The sequence below is a fragment of the Aquarana catesbeiana genome, linkage group LG05 (assembly GCF_042186555.1).
Source record: "Aquarana catesbeiana isolate 2022-GZ linkage group LG05, ASM4218655v1, whole genome shotgun sequence".
Taxonomy (NCBI): Eukaryota; Metazoa; Chordata; class Amphibia; order Anura; family Ranidae; genus Aquarana; species Aquarana catesbeiana.
Genome location: NC_133328.1, coordinates 561,687,025 through 561,714,149, shown reverse-complemented (window position 1 = coordinate 561,714,149; position 27,125 = coordinate 561,687,025). Strand labels below are relative to the sequence as shown.

Below are 27,125 nucleotides of genomic sequence, written 5' to 3'. Positions count from 1 at the left end.
CTAGGCGGAAGTGCTAACCACTTAGCCACAAAGTGCTAAGTGCACACTGCAAATGAATAAAAACAATAAAGGAATGGAAGGAAAAACCCTTGAAGTGGAACTTTAGTCAGAAAATTAAGTCCTGCTAGATTACTTCAGGCTGGTCCCTTTTGCAGGTATAGCTATGTAAAACATTAAAAATAAGTGTCTATACTTTTTAAAATCCAATAAAAGACTGACTTACCCAGCTCTTCACATGCTCAGTTGTTGTTTAATTTTTAGGAACTGTGCCGAATTTGTAGAGGCTGATCCTGCTGAAAGCCTAAAGATTTACTGCTGTTCAGGGGCTGTGGGCTTCAGCAAAATGGCAGCCTCCAGAAAGAAGAAACAGGAACCATGCCGGAGGCAATTTACAGCACACACTTCTTTTGGTAGCATAATTATTCATGTGGAATGTATTTTCCTTGCTAAAGAACATTATTTTTACTAAGTTGTTCTGGGTAAAGTTCCACTTTTAAGCCTCATTCACACCATGGTGTAGACGCGTCACTTTTCCTGCACGCGTTCTGCAAGGACACCAAAAAAACAATTGTTCTCTATGTGCGCTATTCACACCACAACATGCAGATTTTTTTTCTGCACAGGAATCTGCGACGTGTATACAGTTTTCTGCTTGTAAAAAAACTGACATAACAACATTTGTGTGAAAAGGGCACATAACTGATGTGCATGAAAACTAATGTCAATGTGCATGAAAACTGTAAAACTGATGTCTCTGCAAGTGAAATCTGTGCGGTTTTCCCTTCAGTTTTCATGCACATATGGTGTGAAGTTGTTATGGGTAAAGTTCCTCTTTTTAATGTTTTAGTGTCAGAATTGGACCCATCCCATGGGGCAGATGGCCAATGCTTCTAAACTATTTACAGCGGTCACTAATGTTTTTCTGCGGTTCCTGTTGCCTCCTAGAGGAGACCACCTGATTACTGAATTCTGTATTAATATGTCCCCCTCTGATTGTAGGTGGTCATTCCATTTACTACAGTAAAAGACTGCCTTTCTGTTTGGGAGTGATCCTGTAGCCCAGACTAATCTGTTTATGGCAGCATTAAAGAAGAGGCTGGCCTGAGATATTTACAACAAAAATTGAAAAACGTCACACAGAGTTTCTATCGTATAACCTGTCACAAATGTAATATGGACACTAATATTGACAACTTTTTTTCCCAAGTTGTCATCTTCCTCCTCTTAGTACAGAATAAGGACTGGCATACATGAGAAACAGGAGTTTCAAATTTACTGGCTGCAAACGTTTTGTTTTTTTTTTTTTGTAGTGACATATTGGTTACTAAAGTTGAAAGAAGAGGACAACCGCCTAGGAACTTACAGGTCTTAAAAAAAAAAAAAGAAAAAATCAGCAGGGGAACCACTTATTTTTGTAATGACGGGGTATCTTTTAATGCGCATGGCCCCTCATCCAGAACTTTTCTGAATAATACATATTTCCCCCTGTTGGGTTTCCAGCATAGCATGGATCTATATATAGAGTGTGTGCAGCATGTGAATTCTGCATTCCACTGAAAGCTCATCATTGTTACCAAGCAATGCCTGCAGGCAGTAATTTAATAAGTTAACAATGCAGCTTTTATGTCTCTCCTTAATTAACGCTGAAGGAATGTTCTAGAGTAAAGAACCAAAAGGTTACAATAAAGGACAAGTGCTTATGCTTCTTGGCTATTAAAATCCTCCAAAATTAAATGACTAGATTTGGTCTGGCAGTGAACGGGTTAAATAAAGCTTTATCCAATTGTGACGTTTGTTCATACAGTGACACAGACACACCATGCTTTTTCCTGACCGGATGTCGGCTACTGTAATGTGTTTCCTCTGTTGACATTTCCCTTCCCAGCTGAGCCTAGGATATTTCACACCATGTAATGAGTAGGTTGCAATTTGAAATTCAATCTCTGACCCGATTCGCATTTTCAGGGCAGCCGGAACACAAATATCCGCTGTCATGTCTGGATGCTCTGAGGCTTGAAATTATTTTTATATTTGTTTATACATGCTAATATGTATAATGATACCATACTTCCTCCCATTTGCTTTTATTTTGCATGGTTGATAATTCCCTGCTTTCAGTATCCGAGGATGTTTTTAAAATGTTAGGTGCACCTGCTATCCCCATAAAATGAAGGCAGCCATTTAAGGACTGAGAACTGACCACATCATAATGTATAATACCAAAGATGCTCAGTTGCCACATGCAAACAACTGGGAGATTTGGCCTCTACGATTAACCCCACAAAAGGGCAAAACCCGTCTGAGGAGTTCTCTACAGGTGCAGAAAAAGAGCTGAAGCCATTTTTTACCCATCTCATTCACATTTATGCAACAGAAAGTCAGTGTCTGTGTTCAGATGGCCATCATTTTGCTGGAGTCAGCTGGGAGATTTATTTAGACTGGAATTACTCATAAATTAACCTCCTTGACAGTATTGCTGATTCATTTTGAAAGCTTTGATCAGTTTATGTACAGCTATTACAGTCCTTTAGTGTCTCAGTAACACCAGACTGTAATGTTAATAACACGTCATAGAATGTACCCTCGTGGCTAACAGAAACCAGTATCGGAAAAGACTTGAAAAACTTAAAGGGTAACTCCACTTTCGTGGGGGAAAAAAGTAGCAAATAAAGAAAATAAAAATACAGCATGTACAATTGCGGCACAAGTCATATTGTAATTGATTGTTATTAAAAATGACCTTTCCTTTTTAATCTGCAGCCACTGTAATTTTCTGAGACTGCATTGCAATATGGCTACCTGGAGTTGTTCTGTACACAGAGTGTGTACTGACCACTCCCCAGAAACATAATTTCCTGCTTGTGTGATTGGCTCACCAATTTTCCCAGAAGTCTGCATAAGATACAAGTCAGATTTCAGGCATCCCCTGCAACAAAAATGTAATTTTTGGTGAGACACTCCCAGTAGGAACTCGTCTAAAGGGATGCAGGCCCAGCAGATTTCCTCATTCGAGCCCTGCAGGTGCACACCTGATAGATAATTATGAAACCACTCCTATTAGACTCACTCATCGCTGAGACTCAGAGGAACATACAAGGAATAACTTCAGAATAACAAAAGGTAGGAATCCGCAACAAAGGTTGTTATAATCCTTGCGTAGATCACCCAGAGGGGAATGTTTTTTTCTCATCAAAAGCGGAGTTGCCCTTTAACACAAGTAGTCACCAGGACCAGATGGCTTACACCCGAGGGTCCTTAAGGAACTCAGTCAGGTGACAGACTATTGTTCCTAATTTTTATGGACAGTGTGCTGACTGGAATGGTATCAGCTCATTGGAGAAAAGCCAACATGGTACTAATATTTAAAAAAGGGCCAAGATATGTCCCTGGAAGCTACAGGCCAGTTAGCCTAACATCAGTAGTCTGTAAGCTATTGGAGGGGATGATAAGAGACTATATACAATATTCTAATAATGCAAACCGTATTGTTAGTAGTAATCGACATGAATTCATGAAGGATCATTCTTGCCAGATCAATCTAACATTCTACGAGGAAGTGAGCTGCCATCTAAATAAAGGAAAGCTTGTGGATGTGGTATATCTGGATTTTGAAAAAGGCTTTTGATACAGTTCCCCACAAATGTTTGCTTTACAAATTGAGGTCTGTCGGCATGGACCGTAGGGTATGTACAGAAAAAGAGGGGGGAGGAAGAGCCTCCAAAAGACAGTCCACTACAAGAACAAACGGGTTTATGCCTAAATATCTTTATTGATTATCCCAATTAACCAAATTACCTATCCATAAACCATAAGTTAAAAATAGGACGATGGTCCTATATGACACTGGTGGCCACCGGTTCACTCCACACACATCAATCACTCATGCCCTTGCACACATATAGAAAAGTGTCAGAGACCCGGGTCTAATCTATAAAATAATACAGTTCCTAAATAAGGCTATGAATGGGTTGATTGCTGTCCCTTCGGTCCTCATTAAATAAAGTGCAAGTGCTGGTGATTGAAGAGAAAGTTCTGTCCGGATTTTAGCTGGGAGGAAAACTAACTCAAATTCAAACAGAGTGTTGAGTGGGATATCCCCGTGTTGCAGGCTGTTAGCAGAAAGCAAGTAACAGGCTTACATCTTAAACAAGGAAACAAGCGGTGGAAAGCAATTAACAGTGTGCCTCCTATATATTGGAGCACTACACACCTCACCGTTTGACGTCTTCTATAGATGAATAACAGAGCCCGTGAATGATTAAGATAACCTCACTGATTTGGTGTGGGGGAGCGTTCATGTAGCATATTCATCCATTGCTCACAGGAATTGTTGTCTGCCGATCTTCCCGTAGGAATGTACGGTGTGCCAAAGAGTCCAAAACTTGCGGACATAGCCTGTCAGGTTCTCAATGGAAGAATTTAGCCCCAGCAGCAAACTCAGAGCTCACTCCAGCATCTCAGAGTCAGGCAAAACACTCCTGTGTGAACGGAGACGACTCCTCATCTGTGTGTGGAATTCAGTGTCCCACCAGTGCATAGGTTAGACGCTTACGCGTTTCACTTGTTGCCAAGCTTCCTCAGAGCCTTAGGGTATGTACCTGAATTAACCACTTGCCACCTGCCCACCATCAAATGACAGGGGGCGGCGCGGCTCTCATTCTGGGTGGACGTCATATGACGGCCCTTCAGAACGACCGCTCTCGCGCCCGTGGGGGCGCGCATCGCCGCGATTTGTGGTGTGTCAGTCTGACACACTGCTACACCAATCTCGGTAAAGAGCCTCTGAGGGAGGCTCTTTACCACGTGATCAGCCATGTCCAGTCACGGCTGATCACGATGTCAACAGGAAGAGCCGTTGATCGGCTTTTCCTCACTTGAGTCTGGCAGACACGAGTAGAGGAGAGCTGATCTGCTGCTTTCTTGATGGGGGGGGTCTGTGCTGATTGTTTATCAGCGCAGCCCCCCCTCGGATGCCCACCAGGGATTGCTGCCACACTGGACCACCAGGTATGCCAATCGGTGCCCAGGCAGCTGCCAATCGGTGCACATCCCCAATGCCTGTCAGTGCCATCAGTGATGCCTATCAATGCCATCTATCAATGCCCAGCAGTGCTGCATATCAGTGCCACCCATAAGTACCTATCAGTGCCCATCAGTGTCGCCCACCAGTGCCACCCATGAGTGCCCATCAGTGCTGCCTATCAATGCCCATCAGTGCTGGATATCAGTGCCCATCGTCAGTGCCACCTCATCGGTGCCGCCTTATCAGTGCCCGTCAGTGACACCTTATCAGTGCCCATCATTGAAGGAGAAAACTTACTTATTTACAAAATCTTATAACAAACAAAAGAAAAACTTTTTTTTCTTCAAAATTTTAGGTCTTTTTATTTGCTTAGCAAAAAATACAAAATGCAGAGGTTATCAAATACCACCACAATAAATCTCTATTTGTGGAAAGAGAATGATAAAAATTCTGTTTGGGTACAGCGTAGCATGACTGCACAATTGTCATTTAAACAGCACCAAAAGCTGAAAATTTGATTTGGCAGGAAGGGGGTATAAGTGCCTGGTATTGAAGTAGTGAAAAACTGGCTACAGGGGCCAAAGGGTTAGGATAAATTGCGAGTACTCAGAATGGTCCAGTGGGGTAAGTTGGGTCCTCCGAGGATCTGTCCTGGGACCAATTCTGTTTAATTTATTCTTAAATGATATAAAGGATGGGCTAACTGGCTCAATCTCCGTATTTGCTGATGATACAAAGCTAAGCAGGGAATTAACTTCTGCACAGACTGTGGAAACCTCCCAAGAATACCTAAAAAAGAAATTGGGGTGGGCAACTATATGGCAAATTAATGTTGAAAAATGTAAGGTAATGTATTTGGGTGCTAAAAATACAAACACAAGTTACTCGCTAGGGGGAGAACCTCTGGGGGAATCCAGGATCGAAAAAGATCTGGGGGTCCTAGTAGATGACAAGTTCAGCAATGACATGCAATGCTAGGCTGCTGCAAGCAAAGCCAACAGAATATTGGCATGCATTAAAAAGGAGATTCACTCCAGAGATAAAACGATAATTATCCCATTCTACAAGACTCAGGTCTTGCTGCATCTTGAGTATGCTGTCCAGTTCTGGGCACCAGTCCTCAAGAAGGATGTGCTGGAACTGGAAAGAGTTCAGAGAAGGGCAACAAAGTTAATAAGGGGACTAGAGGATCTCCGCTATGGAGAAAGACTCCAAGCATTGAACTTATTCTCTCTGGAGAGGAGACACTTGGGAGGGGATGTGATAGCGATCTACAAATAACTTACTGGTGACCCTAGCATAGAGGAAAAACTTTTCAGTGAAAGGGAGTTTAAAAAGACACGTGGCCATTCACTGAAGTTGGAAGAGAATTGGTTTAACCTTAATCTGCGTAGAGGGTTCTTTACTGTCAGAGCAGTAAGGATGTGGAATTCTCTTTCACAAGCAGTGGTATCAGCAGGGAGCGTTGATAGTTTAAAAAAACTATTAGATGTGCATCTTAAGGACCACAACATACAGGAATAGATTTACTATTGACATAAACACACACACACACGACAGGTTGAACTGGATAGATTGGTGTCTTTTGTTATTAAACTTACCAACCATGTAATTATTTAACCTTCAGCTACTAGAACATGTTCTACCCACCCACACAGTTGGCTTCCAACTGGATTTTGTGTCCTTTTTCCTCTACAACATTTTTTTTGCATCCGGAAGGGCGAAAGTCTTCTGACTTGTTGCCTGGAGTGTATATACAGTATTTATTCCCAGTGTAGACCTCCTGAGCGTTAAAAAAACTACCTTGTGCTATAATTTAGTACTGCCCTTATTTTGGTTAGCACTGGGTAAAATCCATAGTTGCATGAAAACAACCTATCCATTCACTGGAAATGTTGACCTAATTGACTTAAAGGAGATGTATGGCCAAAGTGAGCTTTAGTGGGTCACAGAATGAACTGCACTCCTGTGACATACTAAAGCCCGCTGTTGGCCGATGTCACTCAGCTGGTCCAGGCTCGGGAAAGATTGTCAGGATCCAGTATATTTTAGGGCTATTGTACATAATGCTGGCTTTTACATTGACAGTGTAGCTGAAATGCAGGCCTTTGAATGCAAAAGACCTGGGTTTTACCTGTTTACCTTCAGTGCAAATCTCCAATAGGACCTCCCGCATCCAGAGAAACACAGTGCAAAGCATGTTAAACACAGTCTCCGAACTATCATCCGCACTGTACCATGTTGTGGGTAGGAAGCTACTGCTCCCTTTCACAGCAAGGCCTTCTACATGTTTTTAATGTTCTAATAAATGGAAATAACATTGACCATTATATCAATATTTCTATATTCTTTTCCAGACAATATGTGCATTAATTTGCTGCAAGTCCATCGTGAAACCTGAGTACTTTAGTGAAATGATCAAAGCCATCAAAGAGAAACGATCACTACCTGAACCTACAAGGTATTTCACTGAGCAGCTGTAACCTGAAGATTGAATATTGCTGTGGGTGAGATGTAGATAATGGAAATCTGCCGAACTATAAAAAAGAGTCAGAAAAGGTATTGACACCAGATCAGCTACACGCCAATATTCAACATCATATCAAAAAACATAAAAGCCCTGCCCCAACCGTCCCAGACCCCCCACCTGTTCTAGCAAAATATAGCACCCCTGGGTGAAAGGATTTTCCGGTACCCTAACCAATTCAAGGGCAACAATGGGTATGTGACCAGGCACTCTAAGTAGCACTCTGCCCTAGGAGTTTTTTAATATGATATTGAATAAATACTGGCGTGTAGCTGATCTGGTGTCAGTACCTTTTCTGCCTCTCTCTTTTGTGGTTCCTAAATTTTGGTGACACCTACCTATATTTTGCCATAGGGATAAGCACTGCCATTCTTTGATACTCAGGACATTTCCAGGACATTATTTTTCTTCTTTAGCTTTCATCCTCTGCTGAACCATACTTTTAGATATCACTGTGCTTGCTTTAAAAGGGACACTCGAGTAAAGCATAGAAATATTGTATGTATACTGACCCAGCCTACTTGCTGCCTCTAGTTTTCCATCGGACATTTACCATGTGCAGCTAGCTACCTTGGCTGCTACTCTGTATTTTCTCAATGTCTCTCAATGTAAGTGTGAAAGAATTAAGGTTGTGTGTCACTTGGTTATGAGCACTGGCTTCTAGTTTTAAAGGAGGAAGGCTTGTACAGAATGGTGTTAGCTGCAATTCACCCCCCACCACACCTTCCCCTGGAAGTACAGTGAAAAAACCCTGATGGGGCTGGAAGCAACTGATTATGTAAAACTCAGATTAAAACGAACCGGTCAGGCTGAAGATTATTAATGTAAGAGCAGCCGCTCCTCCACTAGCTGTTGGCAAAAGCCCCCTTCCGGATCCAGGTTACTTGATGGTGTCGCCTCCGCTGGCCTCTTCTGCTGCATTTCATCATAACAGACATCATCAGGGGGAGTGCCGTCTGTTATGATGAAACGCATCGGTAAAGGCGCGAGAAGTGGGCTTTTGCCAACAACGAGCGGAGGATCAGATGCTCTTGCATTAATATGCGTTATTGCCTGCTTTTGGCTTTTTTATTATGCAAGTGTTTTTAACCATTTTTTAATAATTTGGATGATCAATTGTACTACACTGATAGTTTTCTATATTCATTCTTGATTCTGTGGACACCTTTTGGAGTGGGCTGTGTGGGGGAGCATTTGGAGATTCAGGGGCATCCCAGTGTTGATTTTCATAAGTGCGCATATGACTATTCCTTTATTGGTGGTCGTTTCATCTGGTAAAGTTCATTTGCACACATCGTGGTGTTTGGCGAACTGTTTTCTCTCCTCTCCTCTCTCTGGTGGAAGAACTATTTTGAAGGCTCCATTACCCTCAGCCCAGGATTATTATTTTATGTCACTTTTCAGTTGGTTATCAATTATGGGAATCTTTTGATGGTCGTGGTTGTTGTTTCATATATGTCACTATTGAATGTTCACCATTTGATTTATAGAAACTATTATTGGTTCACTATGTTAGATTGACTAATATGTTCTGTGATTTTTAGAGATTAATATTTGAATAGTGTTTTTTTTTTGGATGGACTTACAAGCTTATCTTCACTGTGTTTTACAAACTTTTTTCACTCATAGCAATGCACATCTTTTCTTTTACCATTCAGAAAATGATGCCAACAATGGTAGGCGCTCAACAAAATGGCAACTAGTTGTACAAAACCGATAGGAGAATGAGAGCTGATTAGCAGGGATGTTGTTTTTCCTTAAATGAGTGTAAGACCCCCTCTAATAGCCCCACACCATTATTAAAAACCATTTCTATTTTCTTCCAGCTTTGTTCCTATAATTGATGAACCATCCCTACAGACTGACTCATTGGATCTCTCAGAAAATAGAAAAAGAAAACTTATCTTCAAAGACTACATTTTTCTATTCTTGACTGCCAAGCAGGTGAGAGTCAGCACTTGATATTCCGTGTATTTTCAGTTTCTCATTATAGCCACATCTTTGCTCCATCTGTTCTGTGCTGCACATGGTGGTCAGTGTAGGGTAGAGAGCAGACAGTGGAATCCACTCTCTGCTATAAATGCCCCCCTTTGTGCCCCTTACCTAGACAAAGTATGCCAAAAAGAAATTCTGGCTGTACTCTGACATTTCCTGATATGCATACTTTTTCATGTCTGTACCTCCCGTTTATTTTTTATAACCCAGAAGGTCCATGTAACTTGCATCATCAGAATGGGATCAGCAGTGACGACCCCTATGTGAGTCTGAAGAAAGGTTTCCTATAAGACAAAGCTTTCCAGACTTGTAAGCAATCTTTCTGACAACATATCAATCCACAAAAAACTTTTGCAAATTACACGCATGAAGGTGACAGGCATCATCATAAACAGCCTTTTCATGCACAGGAAATGTGTGTGTGTGTGTGTGTGTACACTTCATGCAATTGTTCAGTTATCTTATGGGCAGAAAACAGGCACGTAGAACAATTGTCCAATGAAAATTTAGATAAAAGTTAAAGTGGTTGTAAAGGCTGAAGTTTTTTTTACCTGCTCCCCCCCCACAGCACCCCCTAATACTCACCTGAGCCTCTCTCGATCCAGCAATATGCATGAGAGCTTTGGCTGTCCTGGGACTTCCTCTACTCATTGACTCCCACTGCTGTCAGTCTCACAGCTAATGAGGGGGGAGGGTCGCGGCTCTGTGTCTTATGGATGCATAGAGCTGGGCTCGGGAGCAAGCATGCACCAGTGTCCCTATAGCAAGCGGCTTGCTATTAGGGGCACTGGTCAAGAGGGAGGAGCTAAGAGCGCCCGTGGGGGAAACCAAGCAAAAGATGATCAGGGCTGCTCTGTGCAAGTATGACATGTTTTTTGTTTTTGTTTTTTTTAAGCCGAACCTTTGTTACCACTTTAAAGTTATATAAAATCAGTACTTATTAACTACGGTTTCCAATTCTGTGGATTAACTTTTCCTTTGATATATAATGTACAGCTGCAAAAAATTGCCTGTGATGTTTGATCATTGAGTAATTGTTCAACTCCTGAACAGTCTTCCTTTGGGCCTCTGCTGTAGGTCTATGGTTAGCTTTTTTTCCAGGACCAAACTGCCTGCATGTTACAGAGCTCTTGTTATTACTAACAAGTATAAATGCAAAGTTTGAACACGTTTTGTCAGACTTCCACTAGTGGTTAATTGAATGCCATGCATTTGAAGTCATTCTCTTTTTTTTTTTTTTTTTTTCTGCTTTTCTTCTTTTCTGAATTTTCTTATTTGATGGTTATGTAAAGATTCCTATTCTGTGCAGCACAAGAAACTGAGCTCAGCAGTTCACTTTGGAGGTGGCAAAGCCCAGCTGTTAGTGGGAGAATGCGAGGACAAGCAACTGCTAGAAAACCCGAAGACTTTGGTGATCGATGTGGGAGCAACAGAATCTCAGCTCTCTGAATCTCAGACCCCTACCTGGGTCACATCTATCATGAATATTCTTCAAGGGTAAGACTGCATTCCATATATGTTCTCATAGACCTAATGAGAGGCGGAATCTTGATTTTGTGTTTTGATCAGTTAGAGACTTGTTGCTTACACTAAAATGAAACAAATCAGTTGTAGTCTTTCACAATGTATGTGCATGCGTGCACTTCGTTTGTCAAGCCATATTAGAGCCCATTGAATGGCTCCTTGACATCTGTAGGTCAGCATAGGTAGGTCATATAACTTAACTCCAGCTGGGGTGAAGAAGGGATAGAACTTTTGCTAGCCTTTATTACTTTCTTTCTTTCAATGCTCACTGGGGAGATTTAACCCTGCTTCCTTTGTTGGTGGCAGGTATCGAGGAACAAGAAGCCATAGAGAAATCTCTCCAGTGGCATCCCAGTATGCCAAGAACTTCTGTTCCCCCTGTTTTTTCTCCTGATGTCACAGGGATAAAAAAGTAAAGGGAACTCTAACCACAGACAATAGCAAAATAACTGTAACTGTACCCCACTCTATTCAAAACATAAAGGAAAAAAAAACACGGTTTGGCTGGAGGAAAGCTTAAAGTGTTACTAAATCCACAACAGTAAAATCGGTGTGTATATGCGGTAAAGTATGCTTGCTATACCCACTGTGGAACCTAAGGCTGTTTGATCCTGTCTTCTCTGTTCCTCCCCTACTTCCACAGTCCCCAATCCATCTCCAGATGGAACAGAGGCTAGGGGACAAGCTGCACCTGCTCAGTTTAGTGTGCATTGCCAGAGAGGTTTGTTTTTTTTCTTTGGGATGTACCGGTCTTTCACCAGCTTTGTGGTAAGCTGTCGAAACCACTGGTGTCAGGAACGGGAGAGCCCCGAGAGGGAGCAAGAGGGAGGAACGACTTTACAGTCGGGATCCACCCAGATGCCTAGACTGGCCTCTCAGCATGCCACCACAGCCTAAGCCAGCCGCTCTTGCCCCCTCCACAGCCTGGTGCTCCAGTGAGCGCTAGGGTGGCAGAGCAGAGAGCCAGTGACTGACAGTCACTGCTCTCTGCTCAGAGCAGAGGGGGAGAACTCAGCGATCAGTGGGTTAGAGCCAGCAGGGGAAAGCTGCAGCTGGGATTGGTGCTGCAGCCATATAGGCGAGTACGTTGGGCTTTTTTTTTTTTTTTCTCATACTTCCCTTTTAAGCAATGCATCAACTGGTTCTTTTATTAGGCTACAGTGGAGGACCAAGTTGATCAGATTCTGATCCAGAGGTGTTTCGATTGCGAGCATGACCGTCAAATTTGAATCATAGTTCCTCCTTGTTGGCAACCCCGACTTTTTTATATGTATTTCACCTTTTATTTAGCTGTTTGCCTGACGTTCAGCTTTAAATATATATGTAAAATAACATGTTTCAGTCTTCTCAATATATCTTTTTATAGGTCCAGTTAACTTGTGCTAAACTATATCACATAGAAAGGGAAATACACAAACAGTCACTGAAAACAGCAGATGTAACATAACTCCTCAACATAATACATTATTGTATCTGTACATGTAATATCATCAATTTTTCTTCACATTTATCCTAACAAAGCAACAACCTTTTTAATGTGTCTGTCACTGAGTTATGTACAGTTTAGTATTTAGTTTGACCCAAAACAAAAAGTGTAGGCACATTCGGTGTATAAACATGTCCATAGTATAACCACAATCGATATACCCAATAAATGTACTAGCTAAAGTGTATCTGTCTGGGCACAGAAATTACAAGAGCAGCGGTTCTCAAACTACAGCCCGTGGGCCGGATACAACCCGCCAGAGTGATTTACCTGGCCCGCGGACTGCCCCTTCTATAACATTTCAGTACTCCCCCTCACCTCTGCTTCCTACTTATCACACAAGATAAGAAACATGACAGGTCCAGACGAAGGACGGGACTTTTTGAGTTAAGCGGGTAATTGGTTACTAGGCAGCGGGGCAGTCCCAGCAATCAATCACCTGCCTTTCACTTGAAAAGTCCCGCCTTTTGTCTGGACCTATCATGCTTTGCATCTTGTGTGAATAAGGTAGGAGAGGGTGAGTGCTGCGATCTCATGGAAGGGGCAGTGTAAAACCGCTGGGGGGGCTCTGTGATGGGGGGGGGGGGGGGGGGGGGGGGGGCTTTATGATGGGAGGGAGGAATCTGTGATGGAGAGTCTGTGATTGGGGGGGAGTCTGTGATGCAGGGATTCTGTGAAATACCAATAAGTTTATGTTGATTAAAATTGTATTGTTTTTTCCTGTTTGTTTGCATTACAGATAAGATGTGTGCATAGGAATTTGTTCATATTTTTTTCAAACTATAGTCCAGCCCCCCAACAGTCTCAGGGACCGTGAACTGGCCCCCTGTTTAAAAAGTTTGAGGACCCCCTGGACTAGAAAGTTGAATAAAATTACTGATCTGTGTAACATCAAATCCAATTTTAAAGCTGCAAATATAAGGGCACGCTTTTGTTATTCCTGCTGCAAAGTAAGGTTATACATAGAGCTGCACGATTGTTAAGAATCAAGATCCTGGTTCTTTCCCCCTCACAATCTTAAAGCATTTCCCCATTCTATGCAGAGTTCTCTGCTCAAGCCAACAGCTGTCCAAAAAAAACCAGGCAGTCTGCCAAGTTTCACAACATTCCTCAGAGCTGAGCTAACTATAAACATTGTAACATTTTGTTCTTTAGATCAAAGGAATGAACTTTGGTCTGTAAATGAGGGAAGTTTAACCACTTAAAGACTAAACCTTTTTCTGACACTTGTTGGTTTCAAATTAAAATCATAATTTTTTGCTAGAAAATTACTTAGAACCCCCAAACATTATATATATATATATATATATATATATATATATATATATATATATATATATATATATATATATATATATATATAATGTTAGCAGAGACCCTAGTGAATAAAAAAAAGTGGCGGTTGTTGCAATATTTTTTGTCACATTGTATTTGCACAGCGGTCTTTTAAATGCATTTTTGGGGGAAAAAAATACACTTTAATGAATTTAAAAAAAAAACTAAACAGTAAAGTTAGCCCAATTTTTGTGAAAGATGATGTTACGCCACAAGAATTGTGAGAGAATTGTGATCTTTATTCTAAGCAAAAAAATTTGTGATTCTCATTTTTCCCAGAATTGTGCAGCTCTAGTTATGCGGATTGTCTCTATCCTTGTGTTTCAGACTTGTGACGTAAATTGTACTTACAGCTCACCAGGGTCTTGTTCAATTTATGTGATAACACAACACAATGAAACTCCTAGTGGATTCTTGTCTGACATTCCTTGTTCTATTGTGTTAGAAGAAATACTAAACATAACTCTTGTTTTACAGTAAAGGATTGCGTGCTATTCCAGAAGCTGAAATTGGTTTAGCCGTTATCTACATGTCAACAGAAATATATTGCAATCCTCAGCAACGTGCAGGGAATAGAAATGAGACGGGTATGACGGCACTTAATCTACTTTCTGCTTCAGAAAAAGTCATGTAGTAAATTGCAAATCTTTGGTACACAGGCTCTGGTCTATTGCTAAATGTCATCTGTGTTGGTTTTAGGACTCATTTATTGGAAGTATTTAAGCAAATCTATAGTCTATTTGTTTTGTTTTTTTGTTTTTTTTTAGTGCATGTGCTGGGTTCAGTTTGGAAAACTGGCATCTGCTTGTGTTAGTAAGGGATTGCGAGCTAATGATCTCTTCTGTAAAATGAAATTTCCTGCAAAGTGGTAATAAAAACCATGGAATTTTACGTCCTGGTTGTTGGACATCTGGTTGGTTGCGCATTCATGTCTGCATCAGCTTTAACCCATGGGTACGAGCGTCATCGCAGGCTGAACTAGTCAGCCATACCTTCTTTTGCCATACTAGCTATGGGATAAAATACCATCAGTATATTCTTGGTCTCTTTCAGTTAGAAACCTCTGTAGCTCAGGAACACAGACAACTCCTGACAGAGATCCTGGTGTATAATCCAATGGAATACTATGTAGTAAAGAAAATGCACATATGGGTAGTACTGACTGCTGTAAATGTCTGCTCTGTATTGGTATCTAATGGGCAGTGGACTAGAACTTGCCTCCGATCCAAAGATTGAGAACAGCAGCTTCCTGTTGAGTCCTTGAGGGCTCATCCATAAAATATATACTTAGACCATCTCAGGTTACATCTCTTGAATTGGAGGAGCAGTAGCTATCAAATTGTATTTATTATTCTTCAGAATTTATATAGCTCCAACAGTCTACACAGCGCATTACAACAAAATATTTAGGGCTTTTTCACACAAGCGTAAAAAGAAGTTACATACAGTGTCTAGTTCTGTAAACGGCATTATAAAAATCCTATGGGCCCATTCAGACAGCTGCGTTCATGGCTGTAACGGTGCATTGCGCTTAGCAGCGTCTAAAGAAAACAAAAACAGGAAAATGGAACAGATCTGCATCCGGGGCTGTTATTTCTGCAGTTTTTACACATGTACGCTTGTAAATGTACTTGCGTACACAGGTTAATTCTGTTGCTTATTATGTAACTAACCAGGTAACCTGTCTAGGCATCGCCTACACAAGAAATTCTGAGTCCTCTGACTTGAGTCCAGGAGGTGCATTTGGAGCTCTGTGAGAGAGGGATAAGTAAGGATGTTAGGCAAGTAGTACTTATTGCATTGGTACATCAACAGCCTACAATTTGGGACACTGAGCAACCCGAGTACTTCAATCACGTGCAGCTGAAAAACGATTGAGAGGCGATCTTCATGGAGCCTATGTTGTTCTGGGACTGCCTTCGTCGAGGAGCAAGATAGGAAAGAGGTAAGTGCATATGTCTGTCATTTCTGTGATTTATGTAATATGTGAAAGAGAGACTGGAAAACTGTGTTGGCACACAACAGTGACACAAATGGAACAAGTCCCTATTGTATGCTTATGTATAATACAATGGGGTTGATTTACTAAAGGCAAATATACTGTACACTGCAAGTGCACTTGCTCTAGATCTGAGGGGAAGTTCTGCTGAATGCTATCATCCAATCCTGGGCAAGTAAAAATGCTACTTTTTATTTTCCTTGCATGTGATTGGGTATTCTTTGCAAAGTGAAGCTTTACCTCATTTACTAAGCACTGGAGTAACTGCATTTGTGTATTTGTCTTTAGTGAATCAACCCCATTGTCTGTGATGAGCGATCCGTGTAGTGTGACCACCCTGCAGTTTGCAGCATGCTGCAACACTGCACTGGCAGCCATATATACGAGGCATGCTTTTTAGTGCATGCACTTGAATGGGAGGCTGTACTTGTCCATCCTTATTTAGTGACTTAGTGCTTCTGAGCACTCCATTCCTGTGCTGATCCATCGGTCATGCCACTACTGTGAGCTAATAGTTTTCCAGTGAAATGCCAGAACCAATACTCCCAGCCCTCACTCACTGATCTTCTTTTTTTTTTGTGCTATCCAGGGTTGTTGTCACTGGTGCAGCGCTCCTCCCTGAGTCCTGTTGACATTATGGGTTGCTCAGTACTGGCTTAAGACCCTGCAGACTTTTTGGTTCTACACAGAGATGAAACAATCAGGGTGTAGTCAGGAGAGCTGTGCCAATGAACACAACGATGTATTGTGGGTGCTGAACAAGGTCATTAAGCGAGAGTTGGCAGTAGGGAGTTTGGTATTTCAATTGCCCTCTCTTGCCTAGCACTAATTGTCCAAAAATGTAGACTATATTTTAATGACATCAGTGGTTTGTAAGGTCTTTATAACATAATCTTGTCAATTTTAGGGGATATCCTCACCAACAGGTGGGGTCACTGCTTATCCTCACCACAGAGGGAAAAGCATACTACAGTGGTGCCCCATCAGGAGGCCACTTCAAAAAATGCCACCCCTGTTTAAGAGATGGTTCTCTGTCACTGCCCCATGGAGTCGATGGAGTAAGTATATTAAAGTCTTTAAAGAAAAATGTTGTGTGTGCCTTTTAACATGTGGGCCTGTTATCTGGACTACATGTAGGAGAGCAAGTAGCTTGCATGTTGACTATAAATGTAGTAAACATGTAATTTTTATAGGATGAGCTTTAACTGGGCACAAGAGGAGGAAGAACTGAGTGAGGCACATCCTTCAAGGGAATCTACACTATCCAACTTGCTGAAACCTGGAGAGTCAGAGGAGGCAGCACTTGCAGTATATGCATCCAGCAGGTACAGAAATATCTTCATATCTTACTGTCTTATATTTCTACGCTTGCATTTCTCTTTTACTCTATATGTATGCCTATCTAGGTACAAATTTCATATATACACTGATCAGCCATAACATTCATTATCTGGTTACAATGGCATCTGAAAATGGGTTTGATATATTAGGCAGCAAGTGTACATGTTGTCCCTGAAGCTGATGTGTTGAAAGAAGAAGAAATAATAGGCAAGCATATCATTTGAGCGACTTTGACAAGGGCCAAATTGTAATGGCCAGACAACTGGGTCAGAGTAACTTCAAAACTGCAGCTCTTGTTGGATGTTCCCTGTCTGCAGTGGTTAGGACTTGCCAAAAGTGGTCCAAAGAAGGAAAACTGTCAACAGGGTCATAGGCAGCCAAAGCTCTTTGATGCACTTAGGGAATGGCTGGCCCTTGTAGTCCGATCCAATAGAAGAGTTACCGTAGTTAAAAAGAAAAAAAAGTTAACCCTTTTTAAAAAAAAAATTAATCTATATTCTGATAGGCGGCAAAACACACAGTGTATAGCAGTTTTTTTTTTGTATATGAGGTTGTGTATCCAGTCAGGAGACCCATACTGTCCATAGCCAAAAGCGCCTATAGTGTGTGCGTCGCTTACCTGGGAAACAGATAGATAGCACCAGGATTTACTTTGGGAGGAAGGTAAGCTGGCCTAGGCAGTGTGATGCCTTGGACAATTTTCTGCTGGGAAATCTTGGGCCATTTACATGGATGTTATTTTGGAGTCCATGTGTTGATGATTCATGGCTATTTGCTGGCAAAAAGGGGAGACATTTGGGATGTTATGGCTGATTGGTATTTCTCTATAATCAATATATCTATAAAATTATCCATATCCTCTCTGTATCCTGACATTTAAACAAAGCGTTTTTTTTTTTTCTTTCTTTCTTCTCTAGTGGTCTACAGCAAACATACGTGCCTGGTTGAGATGAAACCATTGGCAGCAGCCAGAAACAACATCCACTGATGGCCAGATCCCGCAGTTGCTGTACAAGATTTGTGACTGGCAGCCATATGCACACCAGGACAACACAAATGACTGGACAGTCTTCTGCCTCAGCCTCATGTCGATACTTGAACACATCCATGCAGAGTATGAAATGCAAGTCAGGGATGATATTTACTCTTATGTGGTGGCATGCAGGTCCACTCTTTGGAAGGGCCTTCCGCATCATAGGTTGCACATGGAAAGCACCCCACCTACCTCCTGCACTCAGCCAGTTAGCCCCCCTTCTCCTGAGACAAGCACATATAGGACCCCTCCTATGGCTCCAGTTTATCCTTACCCACCCTGCCCTCCACCTACCTGTCATCCCCCACTGTCTTTTGAGCCTTACACATTTGATCCCTTACCTTTCTCACCCAGTCCCTTTCCTGTTACATTTCCCCTACCCCTTTTCCCAGCACCCAAAGCTGTCTACCAGACCTGACCCCCGCTATCAGAACCTGTTATGTTATGTTTTTTTATTTCTTGAAAAAAATAAATAAACCCTTTTTGAAAGTATTTTTCCTTGTCTAATCTCTAAAGTGAATGTGTTATTTAGTACACATCAGGGACATCGGGTCCCTTCGTCTAATAGCTGGCTCCGTACAACGTATGGATACTCCCATTCGCAGTGAATGGAAGCCTTATCCTGCATGCTAAACGATGCCTGTCTCCATGGTGTGAATGTGTCATGGTGGCATCTATCCACATTCTCACCTGATAGTGAAATTAGGTAAGGTGCATGGAGGGAGCCATTGCACACAGTATGGAATACAAAACGCCTGCCTCTGCTGTGCGCTGTGTAGTTATTATAACATTTCATATCACAGGGTGTTCATGCTGTGATTTGAAACCACCATACTACATTCTGAGACCATTATGTTTGCCACGCTGCTATTGTTGCCAAGTCATGGCAATCATTGCAGTTTAAAAAGTGGCAAAATGCTGTGCTAAACCCAAAAAAATATATAAAACAACAAAAGCAGCTGACACACAAACAAACCAAGTCCACTAAAGATTCAAATACACAAAGTGCAGCGCTAGAAAGATCCAACATGTATTACATATACATGTGAAAAATGTGTAATATAATAAATATGTAAATAGTGTACTAAATACACATGTAGGAAAAGTGAATAAGACAACATACAAATGTGAAAAAAACCAGCAATGAAAACCAGCAATAAATAATCAAAGTGTCTGTAGTGAAATATGAAACAGCAAATAGTAGAAGTCCATATGGTGAAAGGTAAAGGGGTATTCTCTCCAACAGGGGGGCACCAGTAGACACCGGAAGGCGTGTAGATACTCAAATGGAAAGGAGACAGCGGATACCACGGCAAACATATGTTGAATGGAAGTAAATGGATACCCTTACCAGATCCGTAGGATGCACATACCGTATAGCAGTGCGTCAAATAGGCATGGGGATGAACTCCCGTGATGTCAAGCCGGACGGTGTCCTGTGGGCCACGAGCACCGGTGGAAGGTGGTAGTCACAGGCAGAGGTTGGACAGCTGCCACGCACGTTCTCCGATTGCAGAGCGGAATGATCCAGAAGGGCGATTCAGTATGGAGCCGTGGAACAAGAAAAAAGGAAGCTCCACATGGTGTAGGTCAAAAATGGGATCTATTGGATAAACACCATACACGATTAAAAGTGATCACAAACAGGATAAAAATGGCAATGTGGGAAGCTGAAAATGCTATCCCTACGCGTTTCGACTGAACAGTCTTCAACAGGGGCATGTATGGTGTTTATCCAATAAATCCCATTATATTACACATTTTTCACATGTATATGTAATACATGTTGGATGTTTCTAGCGCTGCATTTTGTGTATTTGAATCATTGCAGTTTGAAAGGCATCATGGTGTATATATTTCACATAAAAAAAATGCACAACATTAGTATGAATACTATTCATAAAGAATACTAGGTATTGTAAGTGTGTGTTTTATATATTGTATATTCATTCTGTCAAGACACTTGTCCCTCTGGTGAAAATACAAAAGAAGTCGGAAAAGAAGTTGAATGCAGGTTGCAAGTTCAGATATTTTGAAAAGCATTGTAAAATCATTTTATCAAAACACTTGTTCCATTGGGGATTCAAAGTAGTCTGCAAAAGCATTTTAAATATTCATGGCATAAGAACGGGGTTACATGTACTTAAACTGAACATCCTGACCAGGGTTCAAAGGTGTGCAGATGCTCTTGTTGGTCCATAGCAAAGTTGTGGAGAATGCAGCACACAACCACGACTTACATTGCATTCTGCACATCAAGTTAAATAGTGGACAGGAGAATCTGCCACTTCGTAGTAAAACTCCAAATGTGAACTCTACCATACGATGGCTCTGCTAAGGCGTAATTGAAAAATGTTTTCTATGTAAGTCCACGGCCACCGTAGTGGCGCGTCAGGTTCTTACCAAAACCCTTATCTGCCACAACGACATATGGTAGACTTGGCTTTGTTTGTACCTGGTGGAGATCTCCTAGGTGGTGTTCTTAGGCATCCCTTATACATCCTACTCCTCACTGCAGACTCCTTAAATATGCAGTAATCTTCCTTTCTTCCTTATGCCCCCACATCTATGGCAGTGAAGCAAAGATTGGCATCCACCATACTCAGGAGAATGATGAAGAAATATATTTTATAACTGAAATATTTTGCCCCGAATTCGGTGCTGTCTTAATCTCAAATGCCTTCTGACCAGTCCTTCTAAGCTGGCTGTACCTTGAACTTATTGTGCTGTATGGACTGTCTTTTATACTAATGAAGGTGATTGTATTGGAGTGCGGCTATCTGGAATTTCTTCACTACATGATCATTGCATGCGGAGCCAGCACCCTTTCTTCATCAAGGGGAGGTTAGTGGTGAGATTACCATCTGGAGCGGTGCCTTCTCCCGATATTCTTCTGCCAACTCTTCCCACAGCTTCTCTGTTGACTTGGGTATCATGTCCTGACAAATCTACTTGCACATCCCCATGCAAGTATCCCTGGTCACCATCGACCATGTGCTCACACCTAGTAGAAAGTAGTGGTTGAGAGACGCAAAAGTCTGTCTAGTTGCCAAAATCTGAAATGTAAAAGAAAAGCAATCCAACTCAAAGTTTCTGGGTACATATGGCACTACAAGAGCTGTGGAACTACAAGTCCCAAGTGTCATTGCAAGACTGTGGGAACCACACACATGACTCTCTCAGGGTGCATGATGGGACTTGTAACCCCACAACATCTGGAGTGCAGAAGTTTACTCAACCCTGGTAACATACTATACTAAATCGTTATTACACTGAACAATGTAAGGCAGTAAGTAACACATGGTGGCACCTATGGTTGGAACACACAAGAGTATGACCAAGAATCACTTCACAGCAGACACCCTCACCCATTTGGAAACAAACATAAAGATGAATTGTGAGCTGAAGAACATCAAAGATGGAAACGGACATCCTGGAGAAGTTACAAGAAAAAAAAACTTTGGGTATCTATGAAGCTCAACATATATTTTATATATTTTGGTGACGAAACCACTTGACAGCTGCTGTGACGCCAAAGGATGAGCCCAGTAACAGCACCTTGATCTCTTCTCCAGCTGCCTTAACCTGCAATGTAACATGATCGATCAGAACAACGGTGGAGTCCATCATATCTACAAAATCAAGATACTCAGATGAAAAGTCAGCTTTGCACACCTTCCCAAAGAGCAGGGATCAGCAAACAGCAGGAAAAAAAGCAACAGAACCAAAAAAAAAAAAAAAAAAAAAAAAAAAGCCTATTCTGAGATTGAAAAGAAGCATTCTGGGATTGACAACAGAGCTACAAGAATTGTGCGTGTCTAAACGCTTTGCAGACATAGGCGCATCTAAATGGAAGCCCTTTACCTGCATTTTTTAGTCCAGCAAGAACTAGCATTAGGTTTAGTAAATAATACTGTATATCCCTGTGTGAATGAGCCCTTATACAGTTCACACCCCATACCGAGGACAGGGACATGTACCATAAGCCATAACCATTGTTTATCATCTTAAACCTGCTCACGATACTAACCACACCACTGACCAATGGAAAATTTTGCTATTCCTATCTGACCAGCGTTGCTGATCAAATAGTTGTCATTGCTCTCTGTCTACAGAGTCTGCTTTAAAGTAATTTTCAGTATTGAATTCTTACTTGGCCAACTGCAAGCTGATAAATGAATGATTTATTGTAAAATGTAAATGACCATAAGGTCTGGTTCACACCTTTTTTGTTTTTCTTTGTGTTTTGTAACTCATAAAAATACATGTCACAAAAATACATTAAGTGTATTTATATAATACATTTAGTACATTTAAGAGGCCACTAACTGTGCACTGTATTGTTAAAAATGAGGCATGTCCAATTTGACATGCATTTATATGCGTTTTCTTCCATTGAAATCTATGGAAGCGCATTAAAATGCACTTATTGTGAACTTTCATGCATTTACGGGTGAATGGACCTTCACTGGATACCTGCTATGTGCTCAGCTACAATTCATCTGCCATGATCTCTGCCATTTGCTCAGCCACAGTGAACACTGCGACAGCTGTAAACGGGTGTAAAATCAGCCATGCTTCCTCCACTACATATGCAGAAAATCAGCACATACTCTCATACTACACATAAAGCACAATGCATGTAAAACGCACAAAATTTAACTAGAAGAACTTGTAATCCATTGAAACCTGTAAGCCCGTCTGCTGCCGTGGAAGACCGGACTTGTAGTTTATTCATTCACAGATCTCTGTGAATGGGTGACACAGCTGTGCAGGTGGAGCCCCATTTAAGCTGCACGATTTAAAAAAATGACAGCTGCTGTGGGGCTGAAGGGCCTCTTCATACGATTACAAGGGAAGGGGCATTCTGGGTGGGGTATGCTTGCAACAAGTTACATCCTACAGTATATCTGTGTAACGTGTTGCAAAAAGTGGAGTTAGCCTTTAACACTTGTCACATGCCCATGAGCACTTTCCCTAGAAGTGGCCATAGAACAGATCTAATGTAACTGAAAAAGTTTGAATCGGCAGGTCTTCTGGTTGGCTTTGAAATGCTATAACCCAGTAAGCAATAGTTCAAAGTATTGTAAAAAAAAAAAAAAAACTCTATTAATTTAAACTGTTTCTTTGTTTTCATTTAGAAAAGGCCACTAGGAGTAATATCGTTGGATCTTCATTTTCCTCCAGCATGGCTGTCAATGAAACTATAATGCCTGTGTCCACCTTCAACACCACAGCTTATGTTGCAGATACAGAGCCACAAGACCAGACTCATAATTGGTATGTTGTGTCTTTTTAGATCCCTAATGTTCAGCTAGTTTGTCTTATATCCAGACCATACAGAATTTACATGACATTTATATGACGATAGAGAAAGAATTGTTCCCCTATTGGAAGATTTGTTTAGAAAATATTATTACATTTGAAATTCATAGATCAGTATATGGCACTGCCCTTGTTCTAATTGTTTCTGTCACAAGTCATTCATCCAAGAATAAATGCTGTACTTTGCTACATACGTTGATTTTATTTTATATCATGATGTACGTGTTACCTGTTTAGGTACTATCCCTGAAAACCAGCTCTTTAACATTCTTTTCACAGTTTCCACATTACGTATGTGTACTTTCAACCAGGTGGTCCAAAAAAAAAACAAAAAAAACAACTGGATGTAATATGACAGAGAAATTCACCTCAGAAGTGTATGCAAGAACCTAAAATGATTCTTCAACCTCTGTTGCATGTGAAAGCACCTAATATGTGGAACCATAGGCACTTACATATGTACGTGCAGTCTAAATGTGTGTATGTGGTGAGAGGGGGCTTTTGTGTGTTTTCTGTGTGTGTGTGTGTAGTTTTTTGTTTTTTTTTGTATTATTTATTGCTATTCCTCTTCCCCGCTAGCCAGTGTAGATCAAGGACACGTTGGGGTTGATTTACTAAAACTGGAGAGTGAAAAATCTGGTGCAGCTGTGCATGGTAGCCAATCAGCTTCTAACTTTTAGCTTGTTCAATTAACCGCTTCATCCCCGGACGATTTTACCCCCTTCCTGACCAGAGCACTTTTTGCGATTCGGCACTGCGTCGCTTTAACTGACAATTGCGCGGTCATGCAACGTTGCACCCAAACAAAATTGAGGTCCTTTTTTTCCCACATATAGAGCTTTTTTTTTTGGTGGTATTTGATCACCTCTGTGGTTTTTATTTTTTGCACTATAAACAGAAAAATTGCGACAATTTTGAAAAAAACGCATTATTTTTTACTTTTTGCTGTAATAAATATCCCCCAAAAATATATAAAAAAAATGTTTTTCTCAGTTATTCTTCTACATATTTTTGGTAAAAAAAATCACAATAAGCGTATGTTGATTGGTTTGCGCAAAAGTTATAGCGTCTACAAAATAGGGGATAGATTTATAGCATTTTTATTATTAATTTTTTTTTTTTTTTCTAGTATGGCGGCGATCTGCGATTTTTAGCGTGACTGCGACATGGCAGACACGTCGGACAATTTTGACACATTTTTGGGACCATTGGCATTAATACAGCGATCAGTGCGATTAAAAATGCATTGATTACTGTAAAAATGTCACTGGCACTGAAGGGGTTAACACTAGGGGGTAGTGAAGGGGTTAAGTGTGTCCTAGTCTGTGTTCTAACTGAAGGGGGATGGGGACTGTGCAGGGAAGATGACAGATCGCCTGTTCATACTCTGTATGAACAGACGATCTGTCTGTTCTCCCCTCAGAGAACCGGAAACTGTTTACACACACAGATCCCAGTTCTCGGTGTGCCCCGAGCGATCGTGGGAGCCTGGCAGTGATCGATACCACCAGGCACTCACATCAGCTCGGGGGGGCGAGCGCGTGCCCTTTAGTGGCCACAGGGCGAAGCGACGTTACATAGCATTTTCGCCCAACCGTGCCATTCTGCCGCAGTACAACTGCAGCGGCTGGTTGGCATGTGGTTAAAGAGTAACTGCATTTTTGTTGACAAAAAAAAAATATTCCCCTCCAGGTGATCTATGTACATTGCAAGGATTTTAACAACTTTTGTTACTCTGAAGGAATAGCGGTTTGTTTGTCTGTGTCCATGTGTTGCGTGAATTTGTATGGCAGTGTTTTTGTAATTCTCAATCAGCTGCTGCACCTGCATGGCTCTAATCGGGAAACTTGCTGGTTCTGCATCCCTTTAGACATGGTTTCTCTTTAAGCATATCTCACCAAAAATGAAATTTTTGTTTCAGGGGATGCTGAAAATCTGGTTTGTATCTTAGTGCAGACTTCTGGAAAAATCAGTAAGCCAATCACAAAAGCAGGAAATTACCTTTCTGGGGGGTGTTCTGTACACATTCTGCGTACAGAACACCTCCAGTTAGCCATATTGCATTGCATTTTACAGAAAATTATAGAGCTGCAGGTTGAAAAGGAAAGGTAATTGTTGATAACATTCAATTACAACATGACTCGTGTCGCAATTGTATACACTATATCAATTTTTTTTTTTTTTTTTTATTCGCTATATTTTTTTTCCCACAAAAATTGTTACCTTTTAAAGCTTTGACAAAAAAAACTGGAAGCTGATTGGTTTCTACGCAGAGCTGTCCCAGATTTTGCACTCCGGTTATAGTAAATCAACCCCACTGTGTCTCCAGTCTGCTGCTTACATAGCTGCTGTAGTTGAGATTTGAGAGCTCTGAACCTGGAAATGTTCAGAGCTGAGCTATTGGTGAATAGGAGTTCTCATAATAAATTCTCCTGCAGCATTCACTGGCTCACAGAGGAGCAAGGTGAGCTCAGTTACCACGGAAGGGATGGGAAGGAGAAGTATGCAAGCAGATTCTTCAGTGTTCTCCGTGGGATTTTCCCAGGCTGCCACTAAATCAGCTGGACAGAGCACATATTGGCCTTGTGTTAAAGGACATTGGCACCAATAAATGCTTGAGTAGTTGGTGTGTCTGTTGATCAGGTATCCTCCTAAGAAAATTTAGACTGATTTCAGGGGGAAAATGTGCTGCTGGCAACACATCACTAGTGGCAGAATCTCTCCAAATAACGTCACTCTTTCCCCTACTGGGTGTTCTGTTCTTGCTGGCCCGACATGCTAGCATAGAAGCAGCAGTAGAATGCTTCTTAGTCCCGTCAGTGAGGGACCAATTTGACAGGATAAGGTAAGTGGTCTCTTAACAAACATGTCGCTGGTGAGATGTCACCAGCAACATGATCACTTGTCTGTCTCTGTCTACATTAGAGACTCAGACAGTAGTAAAAACCAACTGTATTTCTAACTTTTCCCTGCACTATCCTAAAAAACAAAACAAAAAAAAAACATTTTTGTACGGAAGAGAAATGTAGCTAAGCAAAGTGTGACCTGTGAAATTTAATATGTAAGGCCATTTTTTTTTCATTTAATATTACTTGTAATTAATTTAGGGTGGATATAAGCGGAGCTCGAGCAGTTAAAGAGACACCCAAGAGCAGTCATCGACACAACAGCACTAAATCTGATATGAGTGTGGACCATGATCTGGAATCAAGTTCTAGTGGGGACAGCAGATCTGCACTGTTTCAGGAGCAATTAAAACCAACAGAGAAAAAGAGCCAGCCAATTATATCTGAAAAACCCGCTTCACAAAAGGCGAAAACCTCGCAGAAAATGGTGTCATCCAAGATGCTGGATTATTTTCAGCCTACTGCCAAGAAAAGGTATGTGCCGTGCAAAAAAGGTTTCACATAGATTGCCATGCTTTGCATGATGTAGAATACAGTAGTCATGACAGTAATTTAACCACTTCAAGACCAGGCCTATCTCTGAGATTTGTTGTTTACAAGTTAAAATCAGTATTTCCCTAAACATCTTTCA

At 41.3% G+C, this 27,125-nt stretch overlaps 1 protein-coding gene and 1 long non-coding RNA gene across 4 annotated transcripts in view; both read left to right on the top strand.

Moving 5' to 3' along the window:
• The window catches only part of NBN (nibrin), a 132,246-nt gene that overhangs the window by 36,883 nt on the left and 68,238 nt on the right, over positions 1-27,125 (top strand). For both annotated transcript variants that reach the window (XM_073631927.1, XM_073631926.1), the window contains exons 5-10: positions 7,381-7,484; positions 9,377-9,494; positions 10,855-11,042; positions 14,368-14,477; positions 23,405-23,543; positions 26,696-26,968. In XM_073631927.1, the coding sequence (XP_073488028.1) occupies positions 7,381-7,484; positions 9,377-9,494; positions 10,855-11,042; positions 14,368-14,477; positions 23,405-23,543; positions 26,696-26,968 (932 nt within the window). The remainder of the gene's footprint in view (positions 1-7,380; positions 7,485-9,376; positions 9,495-10,854; positions 11,043-14,367; positions 14,478-23,404; positions 23,544-26,695; positions 26,969-27,125) is intronic.
• LOC141145341 (uncharacterized) lies at positions 14,490-18,755 on the top strand. 2 transcript variants are annotated; one of them, XR_012244546.1, is made up of 4 exons: positions 14,490-15,835; positions 16,797-16,947; positions 17,083-17,214; positions 18,148-18,755. It is a non-coding gene; the product is annotated as an uncharacterized lncRNA (long non-coding RNA). The 2 variants fall into 2 exon arrangements; XR_012244545.1 differs by having other exon boundaries at positions 14,492-16,947.